Below are 24,827 nucleotides of genomic sequence, written 5' to 3' on the forward strand. Positions count from 1 at the left end.
AGGGTGTGCCCATTCTTTTGCCGAGCTATCTCTCACCTTCCTCGCTCCCGGCATTCGTTCGCAGTAGCACGCACTACGCATGCGCCAAGCCAGCTGAGCCCGTTTTCAGACAGAACGTCGGACGCTTTCTTCAGCATGTGTTGTGAACCCTCTGCGCGCGGCGGCTGACATGACTATGGCGCCTGCGGAAGCAGCAGATATCTCTCTTTTTTTTTTTTGCGAGAGTCGTTTATTCTTATCGTTGTGTTGTAAAATATGGCGGCTGCGGATGTTAAGAAGTGGCAGTTTCTTCTTTTTTTTTTTGCGGGAATCGTTTATTCTTGCATATATGAATCAACGAAAGCACGCAGTCAGCTGCGATCATGACACCGGCTTTTAGCATTTTTCACTTCAAACAGCATTTGTAGCTATCACGCTTTCCAATGATTTTGTGGCAGTGGACGGTGCTCGCCTCAAGCACGGTGAGATAAATATCGAACCAGGCTTGTGCAATCAAGCCATCACGGGCACTCTGCCAAGTTCGCTCCCCGCCACCGCAGGAGTTATCAACAGGTAAACACGCTGTGACATTGTCGCTGCGCAGCATCTTGGCACGCTGCCAAGAAATGAGCTGTGGATGAGACGACCAAAATGGAGTGACGCGCGCCATCGACATGCAAGTGAAAACGCTCGCATTTCTGCCAGAGCGACACAGAAACCTTGTTTTGAGCTGCCGCGGTGGCTCAAGCGGCGAGAAGGACGCAGTTCCAACAAGTTCAAAATTTTTCGCTCTGTTGGTGCCGCTCGTCGCTGAGATCGCTCAGTCGCTTGCATGTAAGCGAGCTGGTATTAACACTTTTTTTTTCTTCCAAATTCCTGGGTGCAAAAGTGGAGGGTGGGTTCATTATGCAAGTTTGTTGATTACGCAGGAAATACAGTATCGTTTTTTTGCATCGTAAGTACTGTTACAAGCCGATTTTTGTATATAGAATTATCAATATATCGAACTATTTCGCGATCCCCTTCGAGTTCGATATATCCGGGTTCGACTGTGTTAATAATTATTCCACTAGTGTACTGAAAATACAATTAGACCTCATACGCTAGGCAGGGGCTAGTTACAAAGCACCGAATGCGGTGGTGGCTTCGATGCAAAGCAGGCTAGGCCTAGTCATTGTGGTGTTTTAATAGGGGGATAAATGCATTTTCCGTGCTTAATCGTGGCTGACAGCCCAAACTGCCGACCACGCCCAGTGATTATTTGTGTTACCGAGCGCACGCCGACCACTGCAGGCCATGCTTTTGGGAACAGGCATTTATTGCTGCAATAACAACGCCAGCTGGCAGTAAAACACGCTAATGAATCTTGGTCGTCCGACTCACCTGCAAGGTTATGGGCAAACGTTCACCCACACTAGAGCAGGGGATAAGCTCCAAGGCTGGACAGGACGGGCAAACGGGAAAAGTTCCACGAGGCTTTGCCTCTCTGGCAACTTGGAAAGCAAAATAGCGCACTTCAAAACACAGACACAGGAAGTGTGCTGTGTTTTGAAGTGTGCTATTTTGCTTTCCAAGATGATTTACCAACTAGCCCGTTCTTCCACCCTTGCTCTCTGGCAACTGTGGAGTGCCGCGAGGATGCATCCACTCGCGTTGAGTTTCTTATGCCGAAGACCTCTTGGCTTTTCCCGTGTGTGCATGGACAATTCCTTCCTTGGCACTCGTGCTGCTGCGACGGTGGCACCACTCACGATAGTTAATGTTAACCACCAACGCCGGTGCCATTTCTCAGTTGCTAGAGTAACTACTGCGGGGGAAAGCCGACTTTAAGAGGAACGATGGGAGATCGTTCCCCACATGAAAACCCAGTAACCACTAGTCAGCCAGTGCCTTAGCTGTTTGTCACGTGGCTGCAGAACATTAGTCCCATGTGTTGGTGCACCATGTTCTTTTTTTTAATATTCATTGCTGGGTTTATTTGCTGCTGCTGTCTTTATTCGCTGCTGTTTTATATATATCAAACTATCGATATACATACCGAACTGTTTCATGACCTGCTTCAAGTTCGATATGTCCCGTGTCGACTGTGTTAGGACTCACAGAATCTCAGAAGATACTCAGGTGAAAACAGGCGTGCAGTGCATCACTTCGCATGAATTGTGGCTCTGCGCGCAGTCTTGTACGACTCCCGGGTTGCTGTGGTTTGACTTAAAAGTTTTGACACTGAGTCCGAGTTGATGATCAAATGAACTCGGTCTGTCGGTGCTCAACTCTTGCATTGGGCAAGCTACCGCTAAAAAATGGCCACCCATGTATTTCGCTTGACGGACTCTTGTGTATTTCATATACTGTCAACACAGTCCTTACAACCTGCTACATTATACCATCATTCATATTCGATCTGACGCTACCTAGTTACCTACTTATGATCATGCTGGTTGGGAGTCGCTCTTTGCTTATTTGTCTGAACCGTTTTGCATCATGCATTTGTGCTCCACTTTTGCATTTTTGATGTCATTGTCATGGTGAATAACGTGTAGACAATGTGCATGGAGGGGAAACTTATATGCTGCTCTTCGAAAAAAATGCTGTAATGTGTTTGTTGAGTATTTGCTGTCCCGGTGACTATTTAATGTTCTCAGTGAAACCTAAGCTGGCAAAACGTACTCTTAGAGAGCGGTCAACGTTATTTTTGTGATGTGCAGTCATACCTCGTTATAACAAAGTAGTACAGGGTGCAAAAATGTTTTTGTTATATTTGATATTCATTATAAAAGTGCGCACCCAAATTCCTGTAGTTAACTCTGCTACTAAAATGAAACAAAATGTGCACTGAAATGGACAACACAAAGGTTCAAAAATGCACAATTCTTTTAATTAAAAGCTTGGCATAAGCATGAAATCTTGCTTTTCATTTCGTGTTGGAGAGCAAAAATGAATACAGTAGAACCCCTTTATAGTAAAGTAGATGGGACCAGCAAAAATATTTACTATAGTTTTAGGGTCTTTACTAATCAGTGGTCAGTGATGACATGGTCCTGAAGATGCTGTCTGGTAGTTAAATAGGCATTCACTGGACACGTCTTATTTCTTAATAAAAAAAAACAACTGAAATACCTTCCATCTCGCTTTTGTCATCTCTGTGTGTAATTTTTCTTTAAATCTTGTGGAAGTACCTCTTAGGCATGAGGACAACTTGTTTATGAATGCAAACCAAGTTTGATTTCATGTGAAAACCAAAGCCTTGCATGAACATGGTATCACTTTTTGCTGTTTCTGTCTTTTAAAAGGCAATAAATGCGAAATGCGCATGGCACTCGAGTGCTGTAAGACCGCACTCGCTGCACCTCCATTTTCTGTCTCCGCTGCCTTATGCTTTGTGCTGCACATTGCAGTGAATGTTCACCCATTTCTTCCCCTTCTCTATTTCTTGCTGCACTTTTAATCTCCTTTACTTTCTGAACGGACCATGCCGCCTCCTTGCTATGTTTGTAGACAGCTTTACGTTTTTTTTTTCCTACGTACTGTGCGCCTAAGGCCTCTGCAAAGTAGGCTTCGCCTGAGTGCTGTTAAGCCTAGTGGTAAAGCCACCTAAATGGACACTTGGCGTTATTTTTCTGTTTTCAAATACGAAAAAATCTTTGCCTCGTGGTTGTAGGTAGTGAGAGGGTGGTGATATCATGGGAGTCGTCGTCGCGGCCCAGAGCACTTTACTATAACCGATTTTTACCAAAAACGTCTTTACTCTAAAGGGGGAAAAATGTACAGTTGTCTATGGAAGATGAACGAGGACTTTAGTTTGACTTTACTATATCAGAGTTTTTACTATATCCGAGTTTACTATAGCGGGGTTCTACTGTACTGAGAAGGGATGTTGCCTCCGTGCACAATTTGCTTGACTCAACCATCGAACTCGGAGAGCATAGCGTGCGTGCACGGGTCGGCCGCAATGGCAGAGGCACGGCAGGAGCAAACATGCATCACATGCCTGTCAGCCGTCGCATGGCCGGACTCGAGCAATGGCGGCAGCGACGCTCAAATCCAGCCATGGCCATTCATGACCTCCAAGATCACCGCGCGCGGAGGTGTGATCTCGGAGGCCATGGGCCGTTGGTGCTAGTTTTTGTCACCGCCGCTAAATGACAGGCACACGAGCGTGCAGGCAATTTAAACACAGTTCGGCTGCACTGCTCAAGTCCAGCCATGGCCGTTCATGACCTCAAGATAACACGCGCGGGGGTGCTGTTGGGGGTAGTTTTTGTTTAAATAACACAGCACACGAATGCACGGGTGATTTAAACACACTTCTGCGACGGGGGATTCGATTGATTGAAAACTTGAGTTTCTTGATGTTTTTCCTAGCTCCTTTACACATTTTTTTGCCCTTTTAATAAAAGGCAAAAAAAAAAACCTTGTTATAACCGATCTGGCATCGAATTTTAAAATTTTTCTTTCAATATACAGAAAGATCTCTCATATAAATAAACTATAGACAAACCAAACTTAGATTTTAGTTCATTTTATCCCATAATTTACTATATCTGTGTTTGTTATAGCAAGGTTCGGTTGTAATGTAATCTCTTTCAAAACACGTCATGTGAGTGAGTGAACAGCAGGCGTACAGCTTGAAGAATTTTCAACCTTTGCCAGCTCGAGGAAAAAGAAAACGAAATATTTATACTGAGAAGTATTTAATTATGGGCTTGATCAAGGAGAACTTCTTCGTCACTACCTGTAAATTTAGGATTTTCAGATTTCGTTATTTGAGCAGAGGAATAAAATAACGAAATAAAATAAAAAAATAAAGTAACAACCTACATTCGAGCAGTAAGAGAAAGTCTGCTGAAAGAGTGCATAAACTTGGGGCAATGGTCTTTCTAGACATTTGTAACATCTCTCTGTAGTTTTAATCACAGGACTTATGGTTCTAAAGTGGTTTAGCCCCATTTACTCTGCCCTGTGAATTTGCCTGATACGCTGATGAAACATTCCAAATCTGCATAGGGAAAATTTGACTAACAGGTGCGTTTTCAATTTTTTAAACTTTCAAAAGATAATCAAACTATTGTAAGTAGAAACATATTTTGTCATTTGTTTTTAGAGTGAACGAATAGTTTATAAGTAGCAAAATAGCTTTTGGTGTCATTGCAAAGTTCGAGTTGGCATAGAAAGATTTGAAAACTAGTTTTTGTTATCTGGTTGAACATGGCTATAATGAAATCATGAAATATCCACGATTTTTTGTTACATCCAGCTCTTCGTTATATGCAGTTTTCGCATGAACACTTGAAAGAACAATGCAAGACAAGAACCAGATTAAGAATTGAATGTAACGGAAACCTTCTTGGAAGTGTTTACAGTAGATTCCCATAATTATAAAAGCAGCAGTGGGGAAAATTGAATTTGTTGCATGAAGGTTCGTTGGAGTGAGGTTTAATTGTAAATACATTTTTGTGAATATTGCTTTAAGATGATTTATTTGATTATATATGTTGCAGTATGCCTGCTTTGTACATATATATGTGCTGTAAAATGCCATATTATATGTTATTACTTGCACCAGGGTAGTATATCTTGACTACACTGTGTTAGAATGTTGGTGTGTAGAAAAACAATAGAGCTGTGCTAGTAATTAAGCACTTGACTAGCTAGTACGTAGTGGAACGAAGTGGTCGTTGCTGTGGTTTGCGGTTCGTGTAGTGGTGGTCTGTAGTGTTCTTTATCCCCACACCCTCTTTTAATATCATGCTTGTCCTGTGCCCCACAATAGGTAAATGACTAGCATGTGACCTAAAACAGCCTACTCAGTGGGTATGTTGATACCAGTACTTAATGAGAAGTCTAAAGTGTTCACATTAATCGCCTCATATTTGGTAAATTTTTTCTTATTACTCCGTATCCTCTAAGTCACCATGATTTTGCCTCACGCAAACTTCTACTCCTAGTGTTTTGTCTACATGTGCTGCACCTTTTAATTTAACTAAAACAAACTACTAAATTAACTAAATTAATTTGAGTAAATTAAACTAATTTAACTAAAAAAAATACAGTGACGTTGCTCTGCTGTACTCAGTGGCAGCTACTGTATGCCTTTCCGCCTTTTCGCAAGGTTTTTTCTTGACCTCCCAAAGCTCTCAGTATATTCTTGGTTCCTTGTGAGCTTTGATCGGTGTTGTTTCACTACAAAACACTCTTCCCCGAGACACACGGTGACATGGTGCTTCCTTGCCTCTCACAGCCGCTCATACGTCTGGTCCACGCTGGGCTTCACATGCGTGACGTTTGCGGCGGGAGCCCTGTCGTGGTGGGGGCCCATCTACATGACACGGGCTCTCAGGCTGCACGCTGGAAGCAGCGAGCCCGACCCGGGGGCAGAAGCAAGGTTTGTTTCGCTTGCTTCAGCTTGCTACATGTGAGTGGCCTCTGTGCAATTTTCTTTAAAGCTAGTTCTAGGTGCTGTGAAGATTCGCAAGTCTTGGTCACTGTGTACAGGTGATTTTCAGCACTGTTTTCTTTCGTGAAAGTGCTTTGCTAGTGCTGTTTGGTATTGCAGTGTCTTCGGATAGGTTGTCCTTGACTTCTGAGCTTGGCTCAGCTCTCTGCATTGGACGAAAATAGATGAATGATGACCTCACTTTGTTTAAGGGCAGCTTGGAAAACAAAGGCACCACAAATGGAGCATCAAAAATGCAGAGTTGCATGGTTGCACCAGTTTTCTTGTGGCTTTCATGGTAACAGAAAGACGAATAAAAAGGGTGTATTTCTTATTCACGTGGAAGGCACATTTCATAGTTACGGACGAAAAATTGTATACTTTAAAGAGTTTTTTTCACGTTTTGCTCTCCATTTCAAACTTAAAACGGTAGTCACAGCGTGGAAAAAATTTTTTTTAACTGAGAACAAACTGGGAAAGCGTTTGCAATAATATTGTTAAGGTTTATTTACAGAGTGGTTCTGCCCCTTAGCCTGATGTGCTAACCAAGATATAGTGAGCTTCCTCTTCTTCCACTTCTATTCCGGAGAGCCTCTTTTTGCACTTCCTTGTTCTCTTCTGTTCGCATGCCTGACATTTCCCCCTTCGCAGACGAAGCCCCTGGGCTGTCAGTCAGAGTCCTGAGCGAGAGTGGCAGCGCTTCATTCTTGCGACATGAACTACCTGTGTTTTCCGAGAAGGGCGACCTTGGGAACATTGGCGAGACAGGACGTAGTTTAACTTATTGATGCGTTTGAGCATAATAAATGGGCCTGTGTAGTGCGGCAACAGCTGCTGGGACAAATCACGCTTGCGGAGAGGTGTCCAGAGCCACACTAAGTCGCCGGGAAGGTAGGAGACATCCTGATGCTGACGATCGTAGCGCTGCTTAGAGCGGTCCTGCGAGGCCAGAGTGCGTAATCGGGCGACCCGACGAGCCTTTTCAGCGCGGCAGAGGGTGCTCGAAACAGACGGCTCGATGTCGAGAGAGAACGGCAAAATGGTGTCAAGAGAACTTCGAGGCGGACGGGCGTAGAGGAGGAAAAATGGAATATAGGAAGTTGTCTCATGCTTCGAGGTGTTATAGGCATAAGTAATGAAAGGAAGCACGTCATCCCAGTTCTTATGCCGCGAGTCAACATACATCGCAAGCATGTTCGTCAGTGTCCGGTTTGTACGTTCGACGAGGCCATTTGTCTGGGGATGGTACGGCGTAGAGTGACGCAACTGGCAAGTACAATAGCGCAGAAGCTGTTCCACAACATCTGCCGTAAACTGGCGGCCTCGATCACTGATAATTACACACGAGGAGGCCCATGACGGAGGACGACAGCGTGGAGAAGAAAGAACGAGACGTCAGCGGCGGTGGCGGAAGGGATGGCGGCAGTTTCACAGTAACGCGTGAGATGATCAACGCACACGATGACCCAGCGATTGCCTTTGGACGAGCGGGGAAACGGGCCTATGAGGTCAACACCCACTTGCTCATATGGTGTGGTCGGTGGTGTCACCGGATGTAAGTGGCCCGGCGGAGAAGTCGTGGGGAGCTTGAACCGCTGGCACTGCACGTAACGCTGAGTCGTTCGACGCATATTTGGCCAGTAGAAACGTTCCTTAATGCGCGTAAGAGTCCTGGCAAACCCCAAGTGCCTAGCTGTAACGTCATCGTGCATAGATTGTAGAACAGCGGAGTAGAGGCTAGCCAGAACGACTAGCAGAAAACGTGCATCGCCAGACGAGTAATTTTTTCGATGCAGCAAACCATCGCGAATGCAGAAAGGGTTCGCAGATGCCGGATCACGAGCTTTTTCAAAAAGTGATACCAAGTCTTGATCTTTTCGTTGTTCTCGCTGGAAAGTGGCAAGATCCGGAAATTGTACGGAAACGGCGGCAAGATAGTCGTCAAAGTTGTCATCGCAGAGGGTAGTTGCGAGAGGCAGTCAGCGTCAGCGTGTTGGCAGCCACTTTTGTACGACACTGTAAAGTTAAACTCCTGAAGGCGTAATACCCAGCGGGCCAACCGACCGCAGTGGTTGCGTAGATTCACCAGCCAGCAAAGTGAATGATGATCGGTGATGACTGTAAAGGAACGTCCATAAAGGTACGAGCGAAACCGCTGTACGCCAAAAACAACGGCAAGGCACTCTTGCTCCGTCACAGTATAGTTGTGTTCAGACTTGCTAAGGGTGTGACTTGCATAAGCGACAACGTGTTGGTTACCGTCATGTCGTTGTATGAGCACAGCACCCACGCCGATGCCACTTGCGTCAGTGTGGAGTTCAGTGGGAGCTGTCGGGCTTAAATGACGCAGTATGGGCCGCGAGGTAAGAAGAAACTTGAGCTGGCGAAACGCAGAATCACATTCAGGAGTCCATTTGAAAGGAATATCTTTCTGCAAGAGGCATGCGAGGGGGTAGGCTACGCCAGAAAACTTAGGGATGAAGCGTTGAAAGTAAGAGCAAAGTCCCAGGAAGCTCCTGAGTTCTTTCACAGACTTGGGCTCTTTGACGCAGCTGACAGCTTCAATCTTCTGTGGGTCAGGCCTAACACCGTCTTTGTCAACCAAATGCCCAAGCACAACGATCTGGCTTTCACCGAAGTGGCACTTCTTAGAGTTCAGCACGAGACCCGCTTTCTCCATGCAGTTAAGGACCACAGCTAAACGGCTGTTATGCTCGGCGAAGGTCCTCCCGAAAATCACTACGTCATCTAGGTAACACATGCAAATTTGCCACTTCAGTCCACGCAAAAGAGTGTCCATAAATCTTTCAAAGGTAGCCGGAGCGTTGCATAGGCCGAAAGGCATCACGTTAAGTTCATATAACCCATCGGGAGTCACGAATGCCGTCTTCTCCTTGTCTTTCGGATGCATCAGTATCTGCCAGTATCCGGACCGTAAATCAACAGATGAAAAGTAGGAAGCTGAATGGAGGCAGTCAATGGCATCATCAACACGAGGGAGCGGGTAAACATCCTTCTTGGTGACAGTATTGAGTCGGCGATAGTCGACACAAAATCGCCAGGTGCCATCTTTCTTTTTCACGAGAATCACAGGGGCGGCCCATGGGCTAGATGATTCCGGAATGATTCCTCTTTGCATCATATCACGGACCTGTTCGTCAATTATCTTACGTTCTGAAGGTGAAACACGGTATGGTGTCTGTCTAATCGGGTGTGCAGATCCAGTGTCAATCATGTGATGGGTGCGGGAAGGCGGAATCAGTGGTGGCTGATCTCGAGCAAAGTCGAACACGTCCGCATGTTTCATAAGAACCTCCATCAATATTCGGCGGTCGTTGGTTGGTAGCGATTCATTTATCATAGACTGAAACTGGGAATCAGCATGATCAAGACGTCTAGTTGAACGAGCAACGCCGTCACTGAACGCGGCGATGTGCATAGAAAGGCGTTCTTCAAAGTCGGCGAGTTTCAAACCACGCGGCAATACGGCAGGTTCATTGGTATGGTTGACAGTCCAAAGCGTGGCACGGCCCTCGTTCGCTCGAACAACGCTGCGGGGCACCAACACACTCTTTTTGGCACCGGAAAGGGAAGCGGGTTCCACTAGAGCGTCGAAGGCATTGGGAACCGCACCCGAAGACACAACTGGGACGAAGATGGCGGACATCGCCGGAACGACGGTATCCTCGAAGACAGAAAACACTTGGACCGCCTTCTATGAGGGCCGATCGAAGGCTGGGGCTTATTGATATCTTGCCACTGTTGAAGTCGAGAGTTGCGCCACACTGCTGTAAAAAGTCAACTCCTAGAATAACGTGCGTAGAGCGAGGGAGCACCGTAAATTCAGTTCTAAACTCATGTCCAGCCATCGCTACATTTACATAACAAATACCAAGCGGAAGCAACGATTCTCCCCCTACACCTCGAAATATGACAGTTCTATCCCAGCCAAACATAATTTTGCGGCCAAGACGGTTCTTAAAATCTAAGCTCATCACGGAAACTGTAGCACCCATATCCACTAAGGCCATAACACAAACACCATCCACTAACACTTCCAAGCGGTTCTTCAGCATAACGACCGGTAGAGGAATTGGCAATATCGATGACCTGGCGACAGCGTTGCCAGATTGGAAAGTGGCTGCGACACCAGAACCTCGATGAAATTTCCCCAGATTTCCCCAGAATCCAAAATTGCTACAAAATGCTTAAAAATTACAAAGAAATAACTGTCATCACTCATTTTATTAATCTAAAAGCATGTCATGGAGCCCCTAATCATCACTTTGGGCATCATATATGTGTGAGCGGAAGCCGTGTATCGTATCATCGGTGATATCGAATTTTACGCAGTACATTATGACCTTGACACATCTGCCTGAATGCCAATGTTGAGCGAATCCGTACAATGGCATCCAGAGTTTTCAGCGACTCTTGCTTCAGTACATAGTCTTCACACATGTGACTTGACTGAAGACCCGCTCCACTGCTGCATTTGACACTGGGCATGGGAGACAGGCCAGTGCATACAATACCAGTTCCTTGTAGGGCTGTTCACCCATGGCATTTTCGTCTTTGAAAACTTCGACCCATAATGTTGCAGAGTCCTCTGGAAGTTCGCCGTCGAAGCCGGCCTCCTCACTCCAAAGATGCATAACAATTCACCTGCATTGTACTTTAGTCACTTCAATACCGATTGAGCGGCGGCTTGCGCATCCTAGTGCTAAACGTTTGGACCAGAACGCCGCTGAGTGGTTTCCCCCAGATATCACCAGATTTTGTCTGGTGTAGTATAGTTCGTGGACTTGGACACCAAGAGCTCCAACAATTCACCAGATTTCCGAAATCTGGTGGCGAATTTCACCAGATGGCAACGCTGCCTGGCGACCGCACCTCCATCGGCCGCACACGCTAGTTTCCCGGTGGCGGAGAAGAACAGCGGTGAGAAGGCGATTGTCGGGAGCGGCGGGCAGGAGGAGTCAGGCTGCGATCAGAAACTGGTGAGTCGTTGCGTGGAGGTACGTAGCTGTAGGAGCCCGAAGGAGGGGGATAGGTCGGGTCACGGACTTCTGGACTCACGGTAGAACGGCGATTCCACCATTGGCGCTGGTAGCGTGGTGGCGGGTTCCGGCGGCGGCAGAATCTGGATATGTGGCCAAGCATACCACAGCGGTAACAGACGGGTGGTCCACGAGCACGGTCCAAATAATACTCCTCGGTAACAGGATCGAAGCGATCAGCAAAGTCCAGCCGCTGGGGTTGTTGCGGAGGAGGTGGCGCCCTATAGTGGGTACGAGCTGGGGGAGCAGGGCCATATGAGTCGTTTCGGTGGTCACGGACGGGAGGAGGAGCGGTAGAACGCCAAGAAGAGCGCTGGATGGGAGCTGCCTGCAGGGAGCAGCTATCACAGGGGATTGCACTGCGGTTCACATCTTGATGGCGGGAGAGCTCATCACGGACAATTTGGCGAATCATGTCAGCCAAATGCGTAGGCTCATGTGAATGCTCGTGAGAATCCACGCTTGCAACAGTGGTCACGTTAGGTAGACGGCCGAATTTCGGGGTTATGCGATACAGCTTTAAAGTTTCGAACGTACGACAGTGCTTGATCACGGCCGTGGGAGAATCTAAGTTTTTTTTTGTAATTAAAAAGTTATATACGTCCACCGCGATGCCCTTTAAGAGGTGGCCAACTCTGTCTTCATCAGACATGCTCGGATTCACCGCTTTGCAGAGTTTTAGGACCTCTTCTATGTACATTGTGCATGTTTCACCAGGCCCTTTGGCTCGCTGGAATAAAGTCTGCTCAGCGCATTTCCGTTTTGCCGTGGTATCCCCGAAACAATTTCGAATCTCCTCTTCAAAACGCTCCCAGCTCGTTAAGGACGCTTCATGGTTCTCAAACCATGTCAGGGCTGTGGAGTCCAAGAAAAAAACAACATTTGCCAGCATTACAGTGGCATCCCAGCGATTGTACTTGCTCACCCGCTGGTAATTGGTGAGCCAGTCGTTCACGTCTTCACCAGCCTTGCCAGAAAAGGTCCGTGGCTCACGGTAATGCTGCCATGCGGGTGCCGCTGGACCTGCCTGCCGTGCATCGCCGTCTTGAATCATTGTGGGTGTCAAAGGGGGGAGCCCAGCGAGTCGTCGGCTCGAACGAGGTAGGAAGGAATCCGTGGTGATCTTTCAGCACCTTCCACCACACTGTTAAGGTTTATTTACAGAGTGGTTCTGCCCCTTAGCCTGATGTGCTAACCAAGATATAGTGAGCTTCCTCTTCTTCCACTTCTATTCCGGAGAGCCTCTTTTTGCACTTCCTTGTTCTCTTCTGTTCGCATGCCTGACAATATCATAGTACCATATTACTTTTTAGAAAATCGAAGCTGATAGAGCGCAAATCTATGCTCATTTCGTATGGAATGCTCCAGAAGTGTTTAGAATATATACAGCATGTAAAGAAGACAAAGAACAGAAAAACGCTGCGGCATCGCCATCACCATCGCTTGTCTCCGGCGCCCATCTCGCTCGCGCTGAAGCTGTGCCCTGCGGCTGGTAATTCAATCCTGCTGTGCCCGAAGTACTGCCAGCGCTAGACGTTTTAGCCAACCATTAAATACACATTTCACTTGGTGGAGGTCAATCTGAGGTTCCCTGTACCAATCTCGCCCTGGAACTTCGCAGCAGAACATTGACTACCCCAATGACGGAGCCGACTTCACTGCACCTACCTCCGCCAGTCACCTGCACAGGTGCCGTTAGTCAACGGGACCCGGCTACCTTCAGTGGAAGCAGCGATGACGACGTCGACGATTGGCTGACCACTTACGAACGGGTCAGCCGTCACAATAACTGGGACGACAACCGTAAGCTCAACAATGTCATCTTTTACTTGAGCAACGTCGCTAATCTGTGGTTTCGAAACCACGAGTCGGACTTTGCCACCTGGGCGAATTTCAAGATGAAATTTTCTGATGTCTTTGGCCGCCCCGCCGTCCGAAAACTCCACGCGGAACAGCGTCTTCGGTCGCGACTGCAGCTGCCCGGTGAAACGTTCACCAGTTACATTGAGGACATTGTTGATATGTGTCGTCGCGTTGACCCGACCATGACCGAGGCCGCTAAAATACGTCATGTCCTCACAGGAATTGATGACGGCGCTTTTCACATGCTCATCGCGAAAGGCCCCACTACGGTCAAGGAAATCTATGCCCTCTGTCAAAGCTACGACGAGCTCCGGAGGGAGCGTGCTTTGATTCGCCAGCCTCATACATCACTTGCTGGACTAGCCGCGGAGAGGGAGTCATCTAGCCTCTCTGAAGACATCAAGGCTTTTGTACGCCAGGAAGTCGCGCGACAACTGTCCCTGCAGCCCTATGTTAAGGAGTCGTCAACAACTGGCCTTGTTCTGGAGCTTCGCCATGCAATCCAACAGCATGTATCTGAAGTCCTCCCTAATTCTGTTCCTCAACCAGCTCCGGTCGCACCTTCAATGCCGTTACTCACGCCCACAGTTTCATCGTCCGGCGTTGCGCCACTGAGCTACGCTCCAGCATTCGCGCCGGCTCCTCCTCAAGTATTGCGCCGCACGTATGCCGAAGTCACTTCAAGTCCACCGCCTGAGCCAGCATATGCCTATGCTTCGCCCCCCATGTGGTCGGCACCAACAGCTTTTGCTCCCCCCTTGCTTCCGACACGATCTCCATGGCGCACATCAGACAACAGGCCTATTTGCTACCACTGCGGCATCCCTGGGCACACTACACGCTACTGCAGGCGCCGAATAAATATGGCCTTTGCTGCACGGCCTGCGCCACCTTATTTGGCCCCCCAGTTCCCAGTGCCATCGGGTCCTCCAACAGCACCCCCTGATCCTCCGGACTTCCTCCCTCGTCGTTCGCCATCACCACGTCGCCGCTCCATTTCGCCAATGCGCCGACGACCCGCTACCCAGCCGGAAAACTAACCGCCGCAGTTCGCGAGGCACGAACTGCGTATTCGACAGAATTTCAAAGTCCTCGTCTTAATCCCGCGAATGTTATTCCTGTCATCGTTGAAGGTGTTCATACTCTTGCGCTCGTCGACACCGGTGCCGCTGTATCAGTTATCAGCCAAAACCTCTGCCGCTCCATCCGAAAGGTGACTACGCCTCTCGAGGGACTATCGCTTCGTACCGCATCCGCTCACAGTATACAGCCGACAGCTATCTGCACTGCTCGCGTCGTCATTGCTGCAGCCTTGTACATCATCGAATTCGTCGTTCTCCCCACATGTTCTCATGACGTCATTCTCGGCTGGGATTTCCTGTCCCAGCATCATGCTATCATTGACTGCGCCAGTCCTCAAGTAGAGCTCATTGAATCGAGTGATGCACCATCTGATGCCCTGCTCCACGAGCCGTGTCCTCATTTTGCGACCAAACTCCTCGTAGCACATGACACAACCATCCCACCCGTTAGCGCTGTTCTGGTTCCCCTCACTGCCTCTTTTACCACCGCCGCGACAGTCCTCTTTGTGCCCTCTAACGTTGTCTGCCACCGCCGCCACTTAACGCTGCCGTTTGCCGTCCTTGACATGAAAAACGGCGCTAGCACACTTTTGGTGGCCAATCCTCTTCCGTCTCCCGCTATGCTGATCGAAGGGGAGTGCCTCGGCCGCATCGAGCCCGTGGACCTTCTGTTCACCTTTGATGATGTGTCATCTCCTGTTTGCCAAGTTGACGCCTTGACTCCAACTCGTGTGGCTTCAGATCCGCTACAGCGGGACCTTTTTGACCATTCTGTGGACAGCGCTCTAGAACCGCGCCACCGCGAGCAACTTCTTGACCTTCTACACCAATTCCGCGCCTCCTTCAACATTCTGCAATCTTCCTTGGGCCGCACGACGACCGTTTCCCACCTCATCGACACTGGCGCTCACCCACCTCTCCATCAGCGGCCGTATCGGGTGTCCCCGACTGAGCGCCGTGTTATTGCCCAACAAGTCGATGACATGCTGCAACGCGGAGTAATTAGAGAATCCTGTAGCCCATGGTCGTCTCCTGTGGTCCTAGTTAAAAAGAAAGATGGCTCCATACGATTTTGTGTTGATTATCGCCGCCTCAACAAAATCACTCGTCGTGATGTGTACCCCCTCCCACGAATCGACGATGCCCTAGACTGTTTGCAAGGCGCAGAATTCTTTTCCTCACTCGATTTATGCTCCGGGTATTGGCAGGTGCCCATGGCAGAGGCGGATCGTCCTAAGACCGCCTTTATTACTCCAGACGGACTATACGAATTTAATGTTATGCCATTCGGACTCTGTAACGCCCCAGCCACATTTGAAAGAATGATGGACACTGTACTGCGCGGCCTGAAATGGAACATCTGTTTATGCTACCTCGATGATATCGTCGTCTTTTCAACCGACTTCCCGACCCACCTGACTCGACTTCGCCAGGTCTTCACCTGCCTAACCCGCGCCGGTCTTCAACTGAACCTCAAAAAGTGCCGCTTTGGTGCCCGCCAGCTCACAATACTCGGACATGTTGTGTGTAAAGATGGCGTTCTGCCTGATCCTGAGAAGCTGCGCGCCGTCGCTGACTTTCCGAAACCGACCACTTTGAAACAACTGCGAAGCTTCGTGGGCCTCTGCTCGTACTTTCGTCGTTTTGTTCGGAATTTCGCAACCATCATAGCCCCCCTTACACAGCTCTTGAAAGGCACCCCTAACCTCTCCTCTTGGTCGCCAGCCTGCGATGATGCATTCGCGACACTGCGCAATGTTTTGACGTCACCACCAATCCTTCGCCATTACAACCCTACTGCACCTACAGAACTTCACACCGATGCCAGTGGTGTCGGCCTCGGCGCCGTCCTCGCCCAGCGCAAGCCTGGCTTCTCCGAATACGTTGTCACCTACGCAAGCCGTGCTCTCACCAAAGCCGAGTCCAACTACTCCGTTACCGAAAAGGAGTGCTTAGCAATCGTGTGGGCTGTAACGAAGTTCCGCCCTTACTTATACGGCCACTCCTTCGAGGTAGTTACAGATCATCACGCTCTCTGCTGGCTCGCGTCTCTCAAGGATCCGTCTGGCCGTCTCGGGCGCTGGGCTCTCAGGCTTCAGGAATACGACATCCGTGTAGTGTACCGCTCTGGCCGCAAGCACTCTGACGCCGACGCTCTTTCTCGGTCACCGGTGCGCTCGCCTAACTCATCGTCCCCTCCTCAAGCATTCTTGTCAGCACTCACCATTGAGGATATGCCTTTCGAGCAACGACAAGATCCTTGGGTGTCTAACCTGCTGGATATCATTGGCACTACTTCCGCGGCTACGCATCCTCGGGCACTCCGCCGACAGGCCTCCCATTTCGCCATTCGGGACGGCCTTCTCTACCGCAGGAACTACAACTCAGACGGCAGAACGTGGCTTCTTGTCATTCCGCGCCACCTCTGCTCCGAGGTTTGTGCCCACCATCACATTGACCCTCAAAGCGCTCATGCCGGCGTCCTCAAAACCTATGATCGAATTCGTCAGAGGTACTACTGGCGGGGAATGTACAATTTCGTACGGCGCTACATTCGCTCTTGTACCGCCTGTCAACAACGCAAGATTCCTCGCCACCCCGCTGGCCCTCTCCAGCCTTTACCGTGTCCAGCTCGCCCGTTTGATCGCGTGGGAATCGACCTTTATGGTTCGCTACCATGCACTGCCGCTGGTAATCGATGGGTCATCGTCGCAGTCGATCACCTGACCCGTTACGCCGAGACTGCTGCACTTTCCGCGGCGACAGCCCGAGAGGTAGCCCATTTTCTTCTGCACCACTTCATTCTTCGACACGGCGCCCCTCGCGAGCTACTGAGTGACAGAGGTCGTGTCTTTCTTTCCGAAGTAGTTCAAGAGCTCCTGTCGTCTTGCAAATCGATACATCGGGCTACAACCGCGTATCACCCGCAAACAAACGGCCTCACGGAGCGCTTCAACCGTACGCTTGGGGACATGCTCGCAATGTATGTTACATCTGAATCGGGAAGCTCCAACTGGGACCAGGTACTGCCATTCGTAACGTTCGCGTACAACACTGCCACCCAAGCAACAACTGGGTTTTCGCCCTTCTTTCTCTTATATGGCCGTGAACCATCTTGTACTCTGGACACAATTTCGCCATACCATCCAGATGCCTCTGAGTACAGTGCTTTGTCAGATATTGCACAGAAGGCCGAGGAATGCCGTCAGCTAGCTCGCACGTTTACCTCCAACACTCAAGGCTATCGCAAAGATCAGCATGATACCGATACCCCTGCTCCCACGTTCCTGGCCGACAGCTTCGTTTGGCTATGCGTTCCTGCCACCAACAAACTAGACACCAAATACCACGGACCTTATCGCGTCTTGGAACGCACATCCCCTGTGAACTACGTCATCGAGCCAGTCACCCCTTCTTCCGACCACCGCCGTCGCGGCCACGAGGTTGTCCACGTTAGCCGCCTCAAGCCATATTACAACCCTCTGGTCGTCTCTTCTCCCTGAGTCGCCAGGATGGCGACTTCTTCACGCGGGGGAAATGTAAAGAAGACAAAGAACAGAAAAACGCTGCGGCATCGCCATCACCATCGCTTGTCTCCGGCGCCCATCTCGCTCGCGCTGAAGCTGTGCCCTGCGGCTGGTAATTCGATCCTGCTGTGCCCGAAGTACTGCCAGCGCTAGACGTTCCAGCCAACCATTAAATCCACATTTCAAGCACTGTAACAAGGCCACAAATCTTATTCCTATAGTACTGTGTCTATAGAAACGTGAAAGCATTACACGAAAGTGGCGTCGACATCTGTGGCTTCAGCATCATTTAAAAGGCTACAGTAAAGAAATGCGTGGCACAGTTGAGGACTGTTAAAGCAATCACCCTAGTATTGTTTCTATTATGGCCCATTTTTTCCCCTTTTTCATTGCTAGCCTTGTGATTATGCAGCTGTTGCCCATTGCCCTGAGGTTTCCAGAATTGTGGACGACTGAATATCACCATTCTACAAGAAGGGCAGACGTCCGAGAAATGTTTTTGGAACACCATATTTACAAAAAAAAAAAAACAATTCTTTGGCACTGTAGATGGGCTACTAGGCATTGAGGGTTCTATTATGCAGATTGCATGGGGAGGAGCGGACCACACCACTCAGGTCATGGCTACATGTTTAGATTTGCCAGAAATAATCTTTTTTCTTAATTTCGTGCTCCAAAGGTTTTTCCGGGCACCTGTACATCACTGTAGCCAGATGCTGTTTACAATTAAGAGTTCCAGTATTTGATTTTTTTCATGTAAGTGTGTACCAGCACATCAGTTTGAATAAACTGCCAGTTCAAATCAAGAGAGCTCGAATTGGGGAGAATCATTGTAGTTCTCTAGGGAACAGGCTCTCAAACTGTTTTGCGTTGAGGAACCCCAACAGCCATCGATATGTGCCGCGGAACCCCGCCCTCCACACTGTCACAATCAGTGAATGTTGCTTGTACATGGATGCGTCCTGGATTCTTTTTTGTTTTTTAGTTTCATAAATTCACTCCGCCTAAGGAGGAGTGAACCGGCCCAGGGCAGAAACATAGTTTCATAAGCATTTTCTTTTTCGTGCTTGGCAATGCACTTTTTATTTAAATGCCTGATTGCCTGATTCTCGCTCAAGTTCAGGCTTCTAAACTGATGCCAGGAAAAAGACGTTAGGGGGAAAGGAGGTGAAGAGGGGATGTGGCTGTCCGGTGGAGAGCTCGTGGAACCCACGAAGGCAGCCTGTGGAACTCCTTGGTTCTGCGGTACCCATTTTGAGAACTGCTCTAGGAAGTAGCAACGCTGGTTTGAGGGAGCCGAACTTCGAGTCACATGGACAAATGCACTGCATGTGGTCCTTCTTTCGTGTGCAGGGTGAATCGCATCTTTGGCATCATCACCACCCTGGCTGGTCTGGTGGGCGTGGCCACAGGCAGCGCTCTGTCGTCCCACTTCCGCAAGCGGTCGGTGCGGGCTGACGCGCTCATCTGTGGAGCGGGCTTGCTCATCAGTGTGCCCCTGATCTTTGCTGGGGCCACCCTTGCCCACCGCATCCCCACCCTCACCTGGGTAAGCCACCACATGCCGAATCCGCCCACTCTGTCGGTGATTCAAGCTCCTCCATTGTTTTGCGTAAATTGTGCATAGAAAACCACTAGTGTGGCACATCTACTGTACTTGTGTGAACTTCTCCTGTGTGGCTGTGTCCAGAGGCCAGACCTGTAGTCTTGTGATCTCAGACCTGTTCACTTACTTTCTTTGAACTCTCTTTCCCAGCCACAGAATAATGCCTGCTCAAGTGAATGTACAGTCATGAGCAATATGAAAGGGAACAGAGTTTCAGCATTCATCTATTGATTGGTGTGCAACTATGCTTTTTCGGTTTTATTACTAGTTTTCCTCTGAGTGCATAATATCCAAGGGTCATCTTGGTGTTTCATGAAATACCGAGATTATTCGCAATTTTGTGCAAAACGCTTATTCCCTTTCATATTGTTCATGATTGCGCAAATGGCTCCATGTGTGGCAGATGTGGCTTGAGCTTTTGGGCGTTGGAGCTTATATTTAATATGCTGCCACCTTTTATAGCACTTTTCTTTCCTTAGCGCTGGAATTTTCGAATTGCAAAAAAGTAATAAATAAAAAGCAGGGGGGTAGAAAATGTTGTTTGGATTCAGTAACACTCACCAACTTCAAGAGCACAAGCATGATGTATTTCTGCCTGCGTACTTGCTGCACAGAGTAGACAGAATTACACATTTGTAGTTAATGCGTAGCAGCTCACGAGGGGTTTCTGTTCTCAGGCAATGCTTGTCTTGATGTGTTTCAGGTGCTGTTCTTCTTTGGCATGACCGCCATCTGCCTCAACTGGTCCATAGTGGCCGACATCCTCCTGGTGAGTGCCGGCACAGCAGGAAGGAGTTTTTCTTCTTTTTCTCTGGAGATGCCAAGTGACAAAGAGAAAAATGACGACTCTGTTATGAATGCAACGAAAGCTGTAGAAGCTGCCTTGAAGTTTCTCAGTTCTTGGTTTATTACTTGGCTTTTCTGTAGCAATGGGAGCTGCAAGTGAGCTGAGAGGCTTGAGTTATGGCAAAAAAAGCGTGTTGTTCATGTTTCTTGGTAGGGCGTTAATTATTTGCTGTCATTTAAGGTACTTGCATAAGGCAGTATAATGACATAGAGGATACATTCTCTTTGGAAGTTTGAAGAATACCTAGGCATTAGTGGTCGCTTCCTTGTGCTAACAGCATTGTTAAGGTTCTTTCCTTTTTTTTTTTTTTTTCAAGGCATACATACAGTGCTTTGTACTTCGTTGTGATATGCATGTCATTACCATAGCCACTGACAGTGAAGCACAGCACGATTGCGTAGTAGTGTGTGGTAGCTGGCAGTGAGAGTATGTGGCATCAGGAGCTTGATAAATCTTGAACAGGGCTGACTCAGACCGGTTGGTTCATGTCAAAACAGCAGTTTGCTGATAGCGAGGCAGTGGAAGCAGTAAAGGCATGCACGCATCTACTTAGGGCAATTAGTAACTGTAGATCCAGGCTGCAAAAGTTAGATAACTGAAAATAAGATTGCAATGGCATGCATTGGGATGGTACTGTCAGCTCATGAGCAGCAGTTTACAAGTGTCTTTGAAAAAAAAAAATTGGTCTACACTGGTACTCACCTCGGGGGCAGAAATGTGGAGACTAACAAGAAAGGTTCCATAACCCACAGAGGGCTATGGAACTGAAAATGATAGGCATAATGTCAAAAAGAAACAGAAAGCATGCAGAGTGTGTCCGGGGAAGAAACTCGAGGCAATAACATTCTGGCCGAAATCAGGAAGAAATGGCCAGGCCATGCAAAGGCAAGATAACCAGTGGTTAGCTGAGTGGTTTAGATAGGATGAGAGGCATGTCTTTGTCTTGCAGTGGGCCTAGTCAAGCTGATGATGATGTGATCCAAATGGTCATGTACTATTCATGCAATATACTCTTCAGATAGTTCATATTCGAGAGATAAACTGCAGGCTTAGAAATGCTTTCTTGCTAGTTTTTTTCTAAGGATCGTAGTGCGCAACTTATTTTTTTATTTTTGTGCTATTTTTCGTTTTCTGTTCGCAGGTGTTGTTAGGCTCACGTAAGTAGACCATGACGTGAGGAGTGAGCGTTCTGGTGAAGTAGTTTAGACAAGTGGTTGCACATGGTGGCTTTGGCTGCTGGCCTACTTGTGCCCTCTGGGGCCTTTTTTTGTCCACCCGTTGACTGTCTGTGTGTACGTGTGGTGTGGTCTGTGCAGTACATAGTGGTGCCATCGCGGAGGGCCACTGGGGCTGCCTTCCAGATCTTGACTTCGCACCTGCTGGGTGATGCCAGCAGCCCCTACATCGTTGGCCTGGTGAGTGTGCCATCATCAGGTCACAGTTTAGACATAAACTCGGTACTTGATGTGTCTGTGCGCAGTGAATCATTGAAAGCACGCCCACAACAACAAACAGAAGCGAAGTTGTAGCTCACAACAGCGAAGTTGAAAACTTGCTGAATGATTTGATTGTGAGCACAGATTTTTTTCCCCTGTGTACTCGCAGAACTAGTTCATTGTGTGCCACACAGCTGAGGAGGAGGACTGTAGTTATGGCGCATGTGTATGAGCCAGAATAGTAGTCAGCTGAGTGGCTTAACTTGGTTTGTGCGGTTTAATGTACCGAAGCAGCTTGGGCTATGAAAGACGCTGTAGTGGAGGGCTCCAAAAGTTTTGACCACCTGGGTTGGTTCTTTACCAGGCAATAACATCGCTCAGCACACGGGCGCCTTGCTTTCGCTGAAGGCTGAAAGCGGCTGCTGGGGCCGGGATTCGATCCTGCATCTGTGGGTTTATTAGTTCAATGCCCTAATCACCGCGCCAGGGATAGCTGAATGGCTGAACAGCTGCGTACCTGGGATATTAGGGATTCTGCTGCCAGAAAATAGCAACAGGAGTCACTGTATTGACTGTCACAGCTGTTTTGGTCTTGAAATTTTTTACATACGAGCCTGCATTGGTTCTTTGCCAATTTTGCCATGTATGAAGAACGCCTTATTATGAGAAGTCCACAATCGAGCTATACCAAAATGTTCATGTGTTAGAGTTCTTTTAATGAGCATTGTTAATGAGCATTGAGTTCCTTTTGTTCCTTATATATGCATTGGACGTGCAGTTGTACCATTGTGTACCCTTAAACGCAAACTTGCGGCACAGTTGTGGCAAAAACAGCTTTTATCGTTGCTTTTTTTGTTGTTGTTGCCCTGTTTACAGAGCTTGTTCATTCGGCGTCGATTAAACTTGAGCTGAGTGCAGGCTGGGCCAGAAAACTATGGAAATTGGGTATTCTGTGCCTGCTTCACCATGACCGTTTGATCTGCAGCTGAGAGATTAGTGTGAACGACATGTTGCTTTTATTACCACACTTCAAGCGGCGAGGCAGACTTCACTTTGCCATGCAAGGGCACCACACACACGAAGGTGGAGGAGGTTAGGCAGCCGGTCCCTCTGTTCTGGAAGCATGTGATTTTTAGTCAATACGTGATGTGAGGTACCACTGAATCGGTACTGTATTTCAATGCAAGACACACTGTGGGAGAAGCATTTATATTTTGCTCTGGGGGAGAGTTTCTCCTGTGTCCTGTGGGTCTTTTGTTTCTTAAGGATAAACAGTGCAGGCTGTTACAGCATTTTCAAGGGATACTGCATTTATTATGTTGTATATCTTGTTTCATTAGGGGACCACTTCTTTACGATGGGCTTTGAGTCTGCATTTATTTTCGACAGCAGGACTCAAGCTTAGTGAAGTAGATCGTAACGAATTTTATTGTCTTTCTTGGTGGATGGGGCTGGGTATCTATTTCACAATGCAGTATGATAAATATTGCTGCGTATGCGTGACAGTCACCGCTGATGTGTCGAGTAAAATTGACGTCAACAGGTTACAGCCAGTTACTGCTAACGAAGTTATGTTAGTGATAACAGAGCTGACAGGGTAACAAACGTGTAAATTTGTACGAGCCGTGGTGGCAGAAATGGCGCTCAAGTCAGCGCCTGTTGTCTTGCACCCCTTCTTCTCTCCCTACATTTAAGTCCCTTATGTTGGAGTTTCTATTGCGATCAAGATGCAGGCAGCTGGAAAGCAATAACGTCCTCCTTCCCTCTTGCCCTTCTCTTTGATCAGTGAACCTGTTAATGCAAGTGGTTTCGTTGCTAGCATGGGAGCAGAATTTCCTTCTGTGTGAATTCTCGAATAAAGTTCTGGGATTACTTGATTTGTTAATCGCTATTTGGATGACTGAATATTTGACATATTTTGTGGCAGTCTTGGCACTGGTGCAGGGATGACACATACCTGTCATTTCTTCCGGCAATGGTTTTCTGATGATGGAATTTGCATTTTATTTAACAGGCTATAAAGATTTTCGGGGGGTGTGAAACAATGAGGAACCAGTCACTAATAGCAGGCTTTTTAGGAACTGTATTTTTCTGGTTCTTGCAAGGATAAGAACTCCCTGACAGTTTGTTTTATGGACAACACTGCAAGCCGTTTCATGGTGCTCCAGCTTTCTGGCTTCTTCTAACAGCACTGTGCTTTTTGTGGTTAGGCTCTGAGGACGGTGTTATTTGTGTACACAAGCTGGCGACTGTACACCATCACACTCTTGGAGACCTTTGTCAGGGATGAAATCTTACAATGGTGGTACTTTCATGCAGCTTGACGATGCCATCCTGGCGGGCCGCACGGACGAGGCATCGCGCTTCTTCAGCCTACAGTATGCATTGTACCTGCCCGTGGCTGTGCTGGTACTGGGTAGCGCTTTCTTTGTCGTCCTGTCATGGTACATCGTGGGTGACAGGGACCGCTGCACGGCGGTCACCCGGGGTGAGTCCCTGCTGCCCGCACGGTGACGCAGCCGTTTGGTGTGTCATACTGGCGTTATGATCTGCTAATCATATGTTTTGCTATCTTTGTTGGGCAAGGCTGGGGCACTTTTACTTGTATCCCTAGGCTCGCTTAGTTTGCACTAACCACTACTGCTATGCCCTTTGTCCCATTGATGGTAACTAACAAAGTGGCAGCCCATGGCTCGGAAACTAACTATCTCAACCTTATCTTGGAATGGAATTAACGACGCACCTTTCAAACTAAACTAGTATGTCAGGGGAGCCTCCATGGAAAGCATTTGTCGTGTTGTTTGTTTGCAGCTGATTGTTCTCCTTAAGGGTTCTGCGCTTGTACAAGTATGATCTTGTTCTGGTGTGATTAAGGCTATGTAAACAGTGTATGATCTTGTTTTAGTTTGACTAAGGTTCCATGGGCAGCAGTGCTCAGTCCAGGCTGTTCAATATCAAAGGGAAATTGATTATACAGACTTCATTCATCACAAA

The 24,827-nt window shown here is 48.0% G+C and overlaps 1 protein-coding gene across 4 annotated transcripts in view; it reads left to right on the forward strand.

Annotated features, from left to right (window-relative positions):
* Window positions 1–24,827, forward strand: part of LOC146195132 (protein spinster-like) — a 107,630-nt gene that overhangs the window by 74,490 nt on the left and 8,313 nt on the right. For all 4 annotated transcript variants that reach the window (XM_084597699.1, XM_084597697.1, XM_084597696.1 and 1 more), the window contains exons 6-10: window positions 6,218–6,361; window positions 19,298–19,493; window positions 20,254–20,319; window positions 21,714–21,812; window positions 24,153–24,321. In XM_084597699.1, coding sequence (XP_084453825.1) covers window positions 6,218–6,361; window positions 19,298–19,493; window positions 20,254–20,319; window positions 21,714–21,812; window positions 24,153–24,321 — 674 coding nt within the window. The remainder of the gene's footprint in view (window positions 1–6,217; window positions 6,362–19,297; window positions 19,494–20,253; window positions 20,320–21,713; window positions 21,813–24,152; window positions 24,322–24,827) is intronic.

This window comes from Amblyomma maculatum, chromosome 3 (genome assembly GCF_055883805.1).
Source record: "Amblyomma maculatum isolate TAMU_Amacu chromosome 3, ASM5588380v1, whole genome shotgun sequence".
In the NCBI taxonomy this organism is placed as follows: domain Eukaryota; kingdom Metazoa; phylum Arthropoda; class Arachnida; order Ixodida; family Ixodidae; genus Amblyomma; species Amblyomma maculatum.